Source organism: Onychomys torridus, chromosome 3 (assembly GCF_903995425.1).
Source record: "Onychomys torridus chromosome 3, mOncTor1.1, whole genome shotgun sequence".
Lineage (NCBI taxonomy): Eukaryota > Metazoa > Chordata > Mammalia > Rodentia > Cricetidae > Onychomys > Onychomys torridus.
The window spans coordinates 6609175-6622559 of NC_050445.1; the positions used below are offsets into that span (position 1 = coordinate 6609175).

The 13385-nt window shown below is 39.6% G+C and overlaps 1 protein-coding gene across 2 annotated transcripts in view; it reads left to right on the forward strand.

The window, feature by feature from the left end:
- Positions 1-12101, forward strand: part of Klhl7 (kelch like family member 7) — a 54631-nt gene extending 42530 nt beyond the window's left edge. For both annotated transcript variants that reach the window (XM_036182835.1, XM_036182836.1), the window contains 4 exons: positions 1457-1697; positions 4634-4835; positions 9714-9811; positions 10774-12101. In XM_036182835.1, coding sequence (XP_036038728.1) covers positions 1457-1697; positions 4634-4835; positions 9714-9811; positions 10774-11057 — 825 coding nt within the window. In that variant the 3' untranslated portion in view covers positions 11058-12101. The remainder of the gene's footprint in view (positions 1-1456; positions 1698-4633; positions 4836-9713; positions 9812-10773) is intronic.
- The last annotated feature ends 1284 nt before the right edge of the window (positions 12102-13385 follow it).

Here is a 13385-nt window from a genome sequence, read left to right on the forward strand (position 1 = left end):
TCTCCTTTCACTTTAAAAACATAGTTTTGGCTGGGCGGTGGTGGCTCACACCTTTAATCCCAGCACTCGGGAGGCAGAGCCAGGTGGATCTCTGAGTTCAAGGCCAGCCTGGGCTACAGAGTGAGTTCCAGGACAGGTGCAAAGCTACACAAGGAAACCCTGTCTCGAAAAAAATGAAAATTAAAAAAAACAACAACAACATAGTTTTGGCCAGGTAGTGATGGCGCATGCCTTTAACTCACACCTTTGATGCCAGCACTCAGGAGGCAGAAGCGGGTGGAACTCTGTGAGTTCGAGGTCAGCCTGGTCTACAAAGTGAGTTCCAGGACAGGCTCCAAATCTACAGAGAGAAACCCTGTCTTGGGGGAAAAAACAGTTTTGATGTGAATGGAAACTAGAGTGCATGTTTACCCTTCTGCTGTGTCTGCCGAAGTGGTCACTGTACACTTCGTACTAAGTGGCGTGTCAGCATCTCCCACTTTTGTTCTTCTGTCTCTCTGATGTTATCATTCGCATCACTGTTGTTTCTTGAAATCATGAAACTTGAGTGTAAGTTAAATTTTCATACAATTATTACTCATATCTGAAATCTACTTCTTGGTGGGTAAGTTTGTTTTATACATAATAATTGAATAAATTTCAAGATGATTATTCTGTTATAGCCAGAGTAATAATAATAAACTAAAAGAAAAAGCATATACAAAAACCAAACAAACAAACAAAAAAAACAAAACAAAAAGACATCTTTCACCTGGTGGTGGTCATGTAGTCTTTAATACCAGCACGCAGGAGGCAGAGACTTCCGGATTTCTTTGAGTTCGAGGCCAAATTCCAGGACAGTCCGGGCTGCACAGAGAAACCCTGTCTCAAAAAAAAAAAACGAAAGAAAGAAAGAAAAGAAAGGAAGGGAAAAGGGAAAGAGGGGAAGGAAGGAAGGAAGAAGAAAGAAAGGCACATGGGAAGCAGGTTGGCACTGTGCTCAGACTTTAAGGAACTGATTTGTGCTTGTAATCATGCAGAGAACAGCTACCTGAAGCCCATAATTGTCTAAAGAGTCTGCACTCAGTATGCACATACCCAAGTATAGACACACACATGATTAAAAAGAATAAAAATAAGTATTCTTTAAAAATAACAATGATTTTTTTCATATTTTAGCATTATAATCTTCAAACTTTAATGACGGAATAGGAGACAGGTTAGCAGTGATCTATCCAGATATGTTTATTTCAAAGCCATGGAACATCCAGTTATGTCTGTTCCTCTTGCCCTCTGCCTCAGCTAATCAACATTTTAAAGAAATCACTCAGTTTAAGCTGGGTGATAGTCTCAAGGCAGACATTGTATATGTGCAGTCTAGTAGGTAAACACACCCATGCACTTTGTGTTATCTTTATCTGTGCTTTGTCATTTCCAGTTTCTGTTTCTGAAAGCTTCCTGTCCTGTCTTGTTTCAGGATTACAGCTGGACAGACATTCGCTGCCCCTTTGAAAAACGAAGAGATGCAGCATGTGTGTTTTGGGACAATGTTGTATACATTTTGGGTGGTTCTCAGCTTTTCCCCATAAAGAGAATGGATTGCTACAATGTTGTGAAGGATAGCTGGTATTCCAAACTGGGCCCTCCAACACCTCGAGACAGCCTTGCTGCCTGTGCTGCAGAGGGCAAAATTTATACATCTGGAGGTTCAGAAGTAGGTAAGACCCTGTTGATATTTTTATTTAACAAGTATTTTAATCCAAGTATCTTGTCATTTGTATTCTTCAAAAATTAGGAAGATTTGTCCAGATACTTTGGTAATTTAAATACATGTTTATTAACATTTTAGAGCCTATTTCCTTGTATGCTTACCTTAATCCTTCAAATTATTGATAGGAGCACCAGCCTTCTGGGGCTTGAGAGATGGTGCAGTAATTAAAGGCACATACTGCTGCTCCAGAGGACCTGAGTTCAATGCCCAGTAGCCACATCAGTTGGGCTTACAACCACCTGCAACTCCAGCTCTGAAGGGCATCCAATACCTTTGGTCTCTGGAGGCACCTGCATTCATATTCACAGACACACATACACATAATTAAAACTAAAAAAAATTATAATGCCATCTTTCTAGATAAATTGCCCTCTTTTAATTATGATGAAATGCTAGTTGACAGTATTTTAATTTTACTTGTAGATTAGTTATTTGGGGATAGGTAATGTTATTTCTTTTGAAGGTTTGAGAGTTTGACTTAATCACTGATCCAGTAAGAATATGTTACTTGTAATCTGTATTATCTTTGTTTCCTTTGTATCATAAGAACAAATGCTCTTTTTTCTTCTTTCTACTTTTTGAGTTAGAGTCTTCATAGCCACAGGTGGTCTTGAACTCATCATCTGCCTGCCTCAGCCTCAGCTGGGATCACATATATGAACCACTATACCCTCAGCTCAAGAATAATTGTTTTCATTTGCTTTAAAAAAAAAAAAAAACAAACCCTAAGGTTGGTTGGTTGGTTGGTTGGTTGGTTGGTTTGGAGATTGGGTCTCATGTACCCAGGCTACCTTCCCACTTACTATATAGCTGTGTATGATCTTGAACTTCTGATCTTCCAACTCCACCTCCCAAGTACTGTGATGACAAGCTTGTGCCACCATGACCACTGGTATGTAGTGCAGAATCTCAAACCTAGAACTTTGTGCTTAGTAGGACAATACTCTACCAACTAAGTTACATCCCCAAGACATGCTGTAAATGTTTGTGTTTATGGATCAGAGTAAGGTATGGATATAAGTATAAGTACCTGTCTAATTGATCATTTTTAGGGTCAGTATTTTTCTAAGTGAATATTCTATGTATAGCCTAAGATTAATAGATTTTATAGATTAATACACTAGAATATAATAGATTTCTTATGCTTTTCTCTTTTCAAGTAATTACTTACATAGTGGACTTCTAAAGAAAACTAGGAAGACAAGTAAACCTAAGGTGTACATTTTTAAAAATTATTTATGTATGCAGTGTTCTGCCTGCATGTGTCCTTGCAGGCCAGAAGAGGGCACCAGATCTTGTTACGGATGGTTGTGAGCACCATGTGGGTGCTGGGAACTGAACTCAGGATCTCCGGAAGAACAGTTAGAGCTCTTAACCACTGAGCCATCTCTCCAGCCCCTAAGGTGTACATTTTAAGAGGCTCTTTATTTTTCTTTGATGACCTTTGTTTTAGCTCAGAAAATATTTTACTTTGGGTTACCATCTTATCTGTTGTAAAATTTTTTGGTTTTTGTCTTTTTGTTCTAAGTTTTTACCTCCTTCACACCTTTAGTCATAGCACTGAGGCAGAGGCAGGCATATTTCTGTGAACTTGAGACAGCCTGGCCTGCATATCAAGGTCCAGGACATCCAAGGTTACATAGTGGGACCCTGTCTCAAAAAGAAAAGAAATAGGGGTTGGGGATTTAGCTCAGTGGTAGAGCACTTGCCTAGCAAGCGCAAGGCCCTGGGTTCAGTCCTCAGCTCTGGAAAAAAAAAAAAAAAGAAAAGAAAAGAAAAGAAATAAAGTTCCAAGGTCCTTTTTATTTTTATTAGAAAGGACAAAAGGCGGGTTTGGGGATTTAGCTCAGTGGTAGAGCACTTGCCTAGCAAGTACAAGGCCCTGGGTTCAATCCTCAGCTCAAAAAACAAAAAAAAAAGGACAAAAGGCACTTATTCTTTAATGGGTTATTTATAAAATTCTTACTGAGCTGCTATAGTATGCAAAGGTTGTAAAACAGTGAATATGTGTTTTGCTCTTAAAATGCATAATTAGTGTACGAGACAGAAATACACCTTGATACCTTGATGCTGTACTCAAGTAGGGACCAGGATGACTTCAGTACTCATCTTCATATAGTTTTGTTAATAGGGCAGTAGCAATTACAGAATACTAAGTAAGTCCTAGAATATTGTCATGTAGTAATTTTTATATTTTAAGGTTTAGATTTACCTTAGCTTGCCAGATGTTCATATTTTGAGAAGTGTAGCTATGTTTTAAACCTTTACATTTGAAGGCTGGAGAGATGCCTCAGCAGTTAAGAGCACTGGCTACTCTTCCAGAGGACCTGAGTTCAATTCCCAGCACCCACATGGCTGCTCACAGCTGTCTCTAACTCTAGTTTCAGGGGATCCAACACCTTCACACAGATATACATTAAGGCAAAACATCAATGAACAAAAACAAAAATAAATTAATTAAAAAAACTTTACATTTGAAACTTAGTAATTCTTATCATGTACAACCGGCTTTGAAGACTATATAATGGTTCTTTTGTTCTTTTGAAATTAATTTCTTTTCCTAAAATTTAATTAATAAATCTGTCCAACAGATCCTTTTGTTTTAATGTTTTCCAAGGTCTATACACTATCACGAGGTTTTCTTAAATTATTGTAGCAAGTAGAAAAATGATCTCTACACACCTAATTCTTCCCTTTCTTCATTTAGCTCTATAGTTAGTTATTTCACTGCAAGCCCCCCACACCAAGCCAAGTATGACTAGATGGTGGTAGGACCCTTTCTTTTCCAGGGACAGTATTGAAAGCAGGGTCCCACGATATCCCCCGGGCTGGCCTCACAGTCACAGTCCTAAGCCTCTTCATCTGAGTCCTTTTCTTTTCCAGGAAACTCAGCTCTATATTTATTTGAGTGCTATGATACAAGAACTGAAAGTTGGCACACAAAGCCCAGCATGCTGACTCAACGCTGCAGCCATGGCATGGTGGAGGCCAATGGCCTCATCTATGTCTGTGGTGGAAGCTTAGGAAACAATGTTTCTGGGAGAGTGCTCAGTTCCTGTGAAGTATATGATCCCGCTACAGAAACGTATGTATCGATTTTAAATGTGTCTGTCAGTGTTACTATATTCCGTAAGCTCTCTGGATGAAGATGCCAAAAGGTAGAAGGAACCCAACAGAAATTTAATTCTCATTTTAAGAATATATATATATACACTTGAAGCTGGGCATGGTGGCACATGCCTTTAATCCCAGCACTCGGGAGGCAGAGGAAGGTGGATCTCTGTGAGTTCGACACCAACCTGGTCTCCAAAGCAAGTTCCAGGAAAGGCGCAAGGCTACACAGAGAAACCCTGTCTTGAAAAAAAAAAAAAAAAGAATATACATACACTTGAATAGCCTGAGACCTTGGGAAATAACTTGACATTGTTGTACATGGGAGCCCCTCTCTTTCTGGACCTGCTTGTTGAGTAACTATGAATGAGATACACCTGATTAGTCCATTAGACTCATACATGTAGGAGAGAAGGACAGAAAGCTTAGAATTAAATAATTTTGTCCTTAAGTAGCAATATTACAAATTGATTCCTGGCATTAAGCATTTTCCTAGGTGTGTCTTGGGATTCATATCTCCCAAAGTGTATCTGAATTAGTATTTCTTAATAAAATTAATATTAAATCATATAAGAAGCAAATAACTTCTTTGAAAGGCAAAATGCTGAGCTGGGTTTAGTAGTGCATGTCTGTACTCCTAACACTAAGAAGACTGAGGCAGGAGAATGGCCATGAGTTTGAGGCCAGACTGGAGTACAAGAAGATTCCTTGTCTGGGGGGGGAGGGAGGAGGGAAAATTTTCATTATAAAATGTAATTGATCTTTTTGTGCTTTTTATTTTATTTTTTCCCAAGACAGGGTTTCTCTGTGTAGCTTTGCGCCTTTCCTGGAACTCGCTTTGGAGACCAGGCTGGCCTTGAACTCGCAGAGATCTGCCTTCCTGTGCCTCCCGAGTGCTGGGATTAAAGGCGTGCGCCGCCGCCACCACCACCTGGCCAGTTGCAGTTTTTTATTCTCATTTTTTGTTCAACTCATCACCAAGAGCTAGCAGCAAAGCCACTTGTCTTGAAATTTATTTTTTATTAAAGAAATCTCTTGGGCTCAAATGAATTGCAGTCTGATGCTTTCAAGCCTGTACTTGTTCAAGGCCATGCTGGGGTCCCGTGTCCTTGTCCTTTCATCTGCCACTTGAGCTGTCTATCTGCTCCACTTTGTCCTAAACCACAGTCGAGGGGATGCCCTCCTCCTTTAGAGTCTACTACCTTATCTCCCATAAATCCAGTGCTCAAAATATGTGATAGCACTCTAACTGGGAACTGGTCTTTTTGTGCTATTGCTTTCAATTCCAAAAAACAACATGTAGTGGGGGTTCAGCTCAGCGGTAGAGCACTTGCCTAGGAAGCACAAAGCCCTGACCCTCAGCTGCAAAAAAGAAAAAAAATGTATAAAATGTGTCTTAGGGTTTCTATTGCTGTGAAGAGATACCATGAGCATAGCAACTCTTATAAAGAGACATTTAATTGGAGCTGGTTACAGTTTAGAGGTTTAGACCATTATCATGACAGGAAGCATGGCAGCATGCAGGTGGACATGGTGCTGGAAAGGTAGCTGAGATTCTACATTTGCATCAACAGGCAACAGAAAGAGAGAATGACACTGGGCTTGGTTTGAGCATCTGAGACCTCAAAGCCAGTGACATACTTCCTCCAACAAGGCCACACCTCCTAATAGTGCCCAGTAGTCTCTGGGCCTGTGGGGACCATTTTCATTCAAACCACTACAAAACACAACCATCACTGAATATATTCTAGACCTCTAAATCTTTATCCAGGTCCTTATTCAAGCAAGATCAGTGCTAAGCCACTATACTCTTATTTACAGCAGGAGGGAAACAATTATGAAAGAATTTATGGGGGTTGGGGATTTAGCTCAGTGGCAGAGCTCTTGCCTAACAAGCACAAGGCCCTGGGTTCGATCCTCAGCTAAAAAAAAAAAAAAAAAATTGTGGGACTGGGGTAATGGCCCAGCATCCAGGTAAAAAGCCAGGTGTGTCTTCCTGTACCTGTAACCCAATAGTGTAGAGGTTACAGAGACTGGTTGTCTTAGTTAGGGTTTCTATTGCTTTGAAGAGACACCATGACCACAGCTACTCCGATAAAGGAAAACATTTCATTAGAGTGGCTGGCTTACAGTTCAGAGGTTCAGTCTGTTATCATCATGACGGAGAGCATGAAGGCATGCAGGCAGACATGGTGCTGGAGAAGTAGCTGAGAGTACTACATCTTGCAGGTAACAGGAAATGGTCTGAGACACTGGACAGTATCTTAGGCACACATGAGACCTCAAAGTCCACCTCCACAGTGACACACTTCCTCCAACAAGACCACATCTACTCTACAAGGCCACACTCCTAATAGTGCCACTCCCTTTGGGGAACCATTTCCTTTCAAACTACCACACAGGTTGATCCCAAGAGCTGATTGACTGAACAGTGAGAGACCCTCTTTTAAGACAGATAAGGCAAAGAATTATAAAGGAAGATAGCTCTGGCCTCTGCATTTACATGCACACAGGCTCTACCCAGACACAAGTTTTAAAAATAAATACAAAGAAAAAGAAATCTGTAATCTCAGTATTTTTTTTAAACTAGCTGAATATTCAGTTTTGAGAATATGTAAAAACTTTGACGATTTAGCATCTCTTTTGTTATATTGGACTTGTGTTTTAAATTCGTATTCTCAACATTCTGTTCAGTATTCTTTAATTTTCATAAATAAAATGTTATCGGAGTTTGTTTAGTGAACAAAGATGGCTCAGTGTTTAGGAACACCCACTGCTCTTCCAGAGGATCCGGGTTCAGTCCCCAGCCTCCCCCAACCCCATGGTAGCTCACAGCCATCTGTATCTCAAGGTCCAAGGGATCCAATACCCTTTTCTGACCGTGGACACTAGGCATAAATGTGGTGTACAGACATACATGCAGGCAAGACACACTGTGTGTGTGTGTGTGTGTGTGTGTGTGTGTGTGTGTGTGTGTGTGTGTGTGTGTTTATGTGTTTCTTGAAAAACAGGGCCATTATGGCCTCCATAGTGGTTGATGGCTGAGAAACCATTTTTTTTTTTTGAGCTGAGTCTCAAACCCAGGGCCTTGTGCTTGCTAGGCAAGTGCTCTACCACTGAGCTAAATCCCCAACCCGAGAAACCATTTTTAAGCAAAACAAAAACATAAATGCAAGACAACAGAAAAATTGTTAATATTGAATATGTCATAAGATTAATCCAGTTTTTTTTTAAAGTTAAAATAACCATCTTAAAATGTATTTATGTCAAGTTTTCCTGTTGTTTGAAGTCTTATAGTGTTAGCCGTTAAAAAACCACAAGCTGCCGGGCGGTGGTGGTGCACGCCTGTAATCCCAGCACTCAGGAGGCAGAGGCAGGTGGATCTCTGTGAGTTCGAGGCCAGCCTGGTCTACAGAGTGAGTTCCAGGAAAGGTGCAAAGCTACACAGAGGAAACCCTGTCTCGGAAAAAAACAAAAAACAAAACCCACAAGCCTATGTACCATTAGCACCCTCAGAGTCACAAGTGTTAGCTATGCAAGTATACACAGAAGAAACAACTGTCAGAAGTAACCACCTCAGTGGTCTGTGTTAGTTATGTGTATACTAATGCTACCATGTTAGTAGACTTCAACACAGTGTCTACATTGGTATTCTCAGTTTCACTGAGTAGTGGCTGTATGGTAGTAAGTTTCTCAGACCAACAAATGACACTTATAAGTGTGCGCTCACTCGCTCTCTCGCGCTCTCTCTCTCTCCCTGTGTGTGTGTGTGTGTGTGCGCGCGCGCGCATGTGTACCAGACTATCTAAAGTTCTCACTGTACATTTATATGTGAAGGCATGGTGGTGACACACACCTATAATCCAGCAATCTGGGAGCATAAAGTAGGTAGATCTCAGTTTGAGGCAAGCCTGAGCTGCACAGTGAGCCTTTGTCTCTAAAATAAAATAGTAAAATAACAACAACAATGACATGGAAATAATAAACACACAAGTCTGTAATATGAATTGGGGGCAGCTGGAGCAGGGAGATTACTAAGAGTTCAAGTCCAGCCTGGGCTACATGAGCAAGTTTCAGGTCACCCAGGGCTAGACAGCAAAACTATCTCAAACCCCTCAAAATACTAATTTATTCATTGTATGAGGTTTATTATGAGGTTTAGTTTTAGTTAAGCATAAATACTAATTTAGAACCACATGTAGCTGAGTATGGTGGCTCAGGCCTATAATCCTGGCACCTGAGAGGCAGAGGTAGGAGGTCATCACAAACTCAGCCAGCGTTACCTACATGCAAGTTCTCGTTGTCTGGCTACAGAGAGAGGCCCTATCTCACAAAGAAAAAAAGGAGGTGGGATAATTGAAGCTTTATACTCTTCCTCTTCATTCTTGTTGCCATTTCAAAAATTATTGGAACTTGGGAAATAGATTTTTTTCAAAAGACACATAAATTGTTTCCTTCTGCTTAAAGTCCCCGGTTTACTTCACCCATAAAACCATGATCCAAACCACACAAGTGTTTTCTAGCCCTCTAGACATCTTAGGTGCATATATGTATGAAACATGGTAGTTGATGAGCAGTTGGTTTTCTGGTTTTTTGTTTTTTTGCTTTTTTGTTTTTTGGTTTGTCGAGACAGGGTTTCTCTGTAGCTTTGCGCCTTTCCTGGGACTCACTTGGTAGCCCAGGCTGGCCTCGAACTCACAGAGATCCACTTGGCTCTGCCTCCCGAGTGCTGGGATTAAAGGTGTGTGCCACCACCGCCCGGCTGATGAGCATTTGTTTAGGATAACAGGCCTGTCCCATTAGAATCGCTTTATTTCTTGTAAATAAGCACACTAAAAACTTTTTCCGCCAGATGGACTGAGCTGTGTTCAATGATTGAGCCCAGGAAGAATCATGGACTGGTGTTTGTAAAGGACAAGATATTTGCTGTCGGTGGCCAGAATGGTTTAGGTATGTGATGTTAACTTAAACTTCGACTCCTCTGGGTTTACTAATAATTTCTTAAATTATGGGAGCATTTCGTAAAATTGAATCATTTGCAGTACAGAACACTATGTCTTAGCACTAGCATATGTTATGACATGTCAAGCTGTCATTGTGACTACCTCAGACAGGCTTGTGCCTTTCTATATGCCCACAGGGATGCTTTCACATCTGCGTAAGGAGTACTGAGCAGTTGAAGAATGTGAATGTTTAAAAATATATTTACTAGCTTTTCAACATTCTAAACCCTGCATGAGAGTATCTTTACTCTTTGTTTGGCCTTTTTATTTTCTTAAGTAATGCTAATAATGATTTTAAATAATAAGAGATGTGAACTAAATCTAAAGATGGTTCTTCATTTTATTAGCTTATCTACGTGTTAAGTAAAACAAAGAAATAATTTCTTTGGTACTCTCCATAAATTGCTAAAAGATAGAAGAACATTTGAAATAAGTTATAATCAAAGTAAATGAGAAAGTGAATTGCTGGTACTTTTTTGTTTTCTTTTCCAGGATAGAACATTTTTGTTTGTTTGTTTGTTTGAGACAGGGTCTCTCTGTAGCTTTGGTGCCTGTCCTGGACTAGCTCTGTAGACCAGGCTGGCCTCGAACTCACAGAGATCCACCTGACTCTGCCTTCCGAGTGCTGGGATTACAGGCGTGTGCCACCACCGCCCAGCTGGGGTTTTTTTGTTTTGTTTTATTTTGTTTTGTTTTTAACCTTTAACTTTGTAGGAAAAAAATGATTCTGAAAAATTATCAATTTCTTTTAAGAATAAGTATTTAGGTAGTAGATATGTGGATAATGATTATAAAGCTCTTATATCCTATGTGTTCTACAATTTTATTTTGAAAATGAAATGTAAAATTTAAAAAACTATGAAGAGATCCAAGAATCATTGATAAGAGTTCTGCTATTTTCTTTTGAAGGTGGTCTGGACAATGTGGAATATTATGATATTAAGACAAATGAGTGGAAGATGGTGTCACCGATGCCATGGAGGGGTGTAACAGTGAAATGTGCAGCAGTTGGCTCTATCATCTATGTGCTGGCTGGTTTTCAAGGTGTAGGTAGATTAGGACACATCCTGGAGTATAATACTGAGACAGACAAATGGATTGCCAATTCCAAAGTCCGGGCTTTCCCAGTCACAAGTTGTCTAATTTGTGTTGTTGATACTTGTGGAGCAAATGAAGAGACCCTTGAAACATGAATGATGAGTAGACTCCCCACTCATCTGAGACCGAGAAATCTGGCCACCCATGGTTTGTTCCAGTAGTTTGGTTATGAAGTTCTGGTCTGATATTTTGATAGTAAGATTCCAATAAAATAAGTTTATTTTATCTGGATTTCCTTACTTAATTCAAAGACCATATTTTAGCTGGCCATATAACCAAGAACCTATCAGCCAGAAAACTTGAAAAGTTATAAGCATTCTTGAAAATATGAATTTCAAATATATAACTGATTCTGGCAGAGTGGGGCATGCTCATCAGAGAAGTAGCCCACGCTTAGCTTTAGACTCTATTTTCATATTGTGTAAGTGCTGTGTAGTTAGGTCTGTTTGTTTGTTTGGTCAAGAACTAAGTGGTAGTGTGGATTATAATTACCGAGAAGGTAACTGTATTTAGTATTATGTATTTTGCTTGTCTTCATTTATCTCATTTAGTGCCAAACTTCCATTTTAAAGTAAGCAAGAGCAGCTCAAGGCATACATATTTTCTCACAAAACTTCACAGATTTGGGGATTGAACACCATACCCAATTATTCATGAAATATATTCAGTGGAATAAATGAAATATTTCATATTTTCATGTAAAATATTAAGCTTAGCACGCATAATTAACTTATATGGTTTTACTCAGCAATGTAAAAAGTGCTCTGTACCCTCTGTCCTTACTGTGAGAGCCAATCAAAATAAGAATGGTTAACCTGCAACAGAAGAAAAGCTGTTTAAGAAATTCTAGATCACTAGACAAGTATTGAAAACTGTAGCCCAGGATTGTGTGGATTTTAAAAGATACTGTTTTTTCTTTCTCCTAGCAAAACATGCCAGAGATAACTGAGTTTTCTCTAAAAGTTTTATAATTGGCATTAAATATATGTCACTGTTTATTGCTTTTATGTGGACAACAAATTACCAAACCACTTATTTTTTCCCAGTGTTTTGCCCTTTGACTGTGTATGAAATGTGCCATGTAAAACTGTCAATCATCAATGTTTTTATCTGATATTAAATATTTTTAACTTAAAATAGATTTGCTCTGTTTATTCATTCTAAGTGTGTTCATTAATGTTTTTAAAATTTGTGAAAGTGTTTCTATTTTTAATTTTTCTCTATATGGAGGTTATAATAGACTAAAATGTTTAAATTAAAAATGAACTTGGAAAAATATGAGATTTATCTGTTGAGTTTTTATGTACAGACAGCTCTATTGAGATGTAATCCATAGGCATACAATTCATCCATTTAAACTGTACCATTTTAGTGGCTTTTACTATATTCAATCTGTGTAATCCTCAGAGTTTTAGAATGTTTTCATCATCCCTCCAAAAGAAACCCTGTACATACTAGTAACCACTCCCTTTGTTTCCCACATGCTAGCTTTCTAGACTGCTACAAACTACCACATACTTAATGGCTGAAAACAAATGTATTCTCACTGTTTAGGAGGCCAGGTGTTCCAAATCTGACTTTTGGAGGATTGGGCAAAACCACCATACCCTCTCCTCTCTGCTGCTGGTTGCCAATAGTCCCTGGCATTTACTTGTTAGCCTATAACTGCATTGCACAATCTTCTACCTTGGACTTCTCATGGCCATTTTTTCCTCTTGTGTAAGTATCTTCACATAGTTCTTTTATAAATACAGCAATCAGTTGGGCTCTGTTCCTTTTTTTTACTTATGTGTATGAATGTTTTGTCTGTCTGTATATATGTACACCATGTGTGTGCCTAGTGCCCACAGAGGTCAGAAAAGGGGGTCAGGTCCCCTGACCTGGAATTATAGACAGTTGTGAGCTACCATGTGGGTACTGAGAATTGAATGCAGGTCCTCTAGAATAGCAGCTAATGCCCTTAACCTTGGAGCCATCCCCAGCTGGCCTGGAAACAAGATATCCACCTGCCTCTGCTTCCCAACTGCTGAGACTAAGGAGAGGCACCAGCACATCAGAAGGTTCTGGCACTTTATCTTAAACCATTGCATCTGCAAAGATTCTGTTTCTAAAGTGAAAACATTCTGGAGTTCTAGGTAGACATGAGTTTTGTGAGGAGCACCCAGTACACCCTTAGAAACTCCAGCCTTGGGCAACCTACACCTACACCTCCAGATTTGACTGTTGGAACATTTATATGTAGGATTTTTAACTTTGCACTCTATATAAAAATGTGGCTAGTTGGAACTGGAGAGATGGCACTTGATGCTCTTACAGAAGGACCCAGGTGTGGTCCTCTGCAGCCACTCAGAGGCCCACAACCATCTACAACTCTAGTTCCAGGGGATCTGATGCCCTCTTTCTAGCCTCCTCAAGTACCAGGC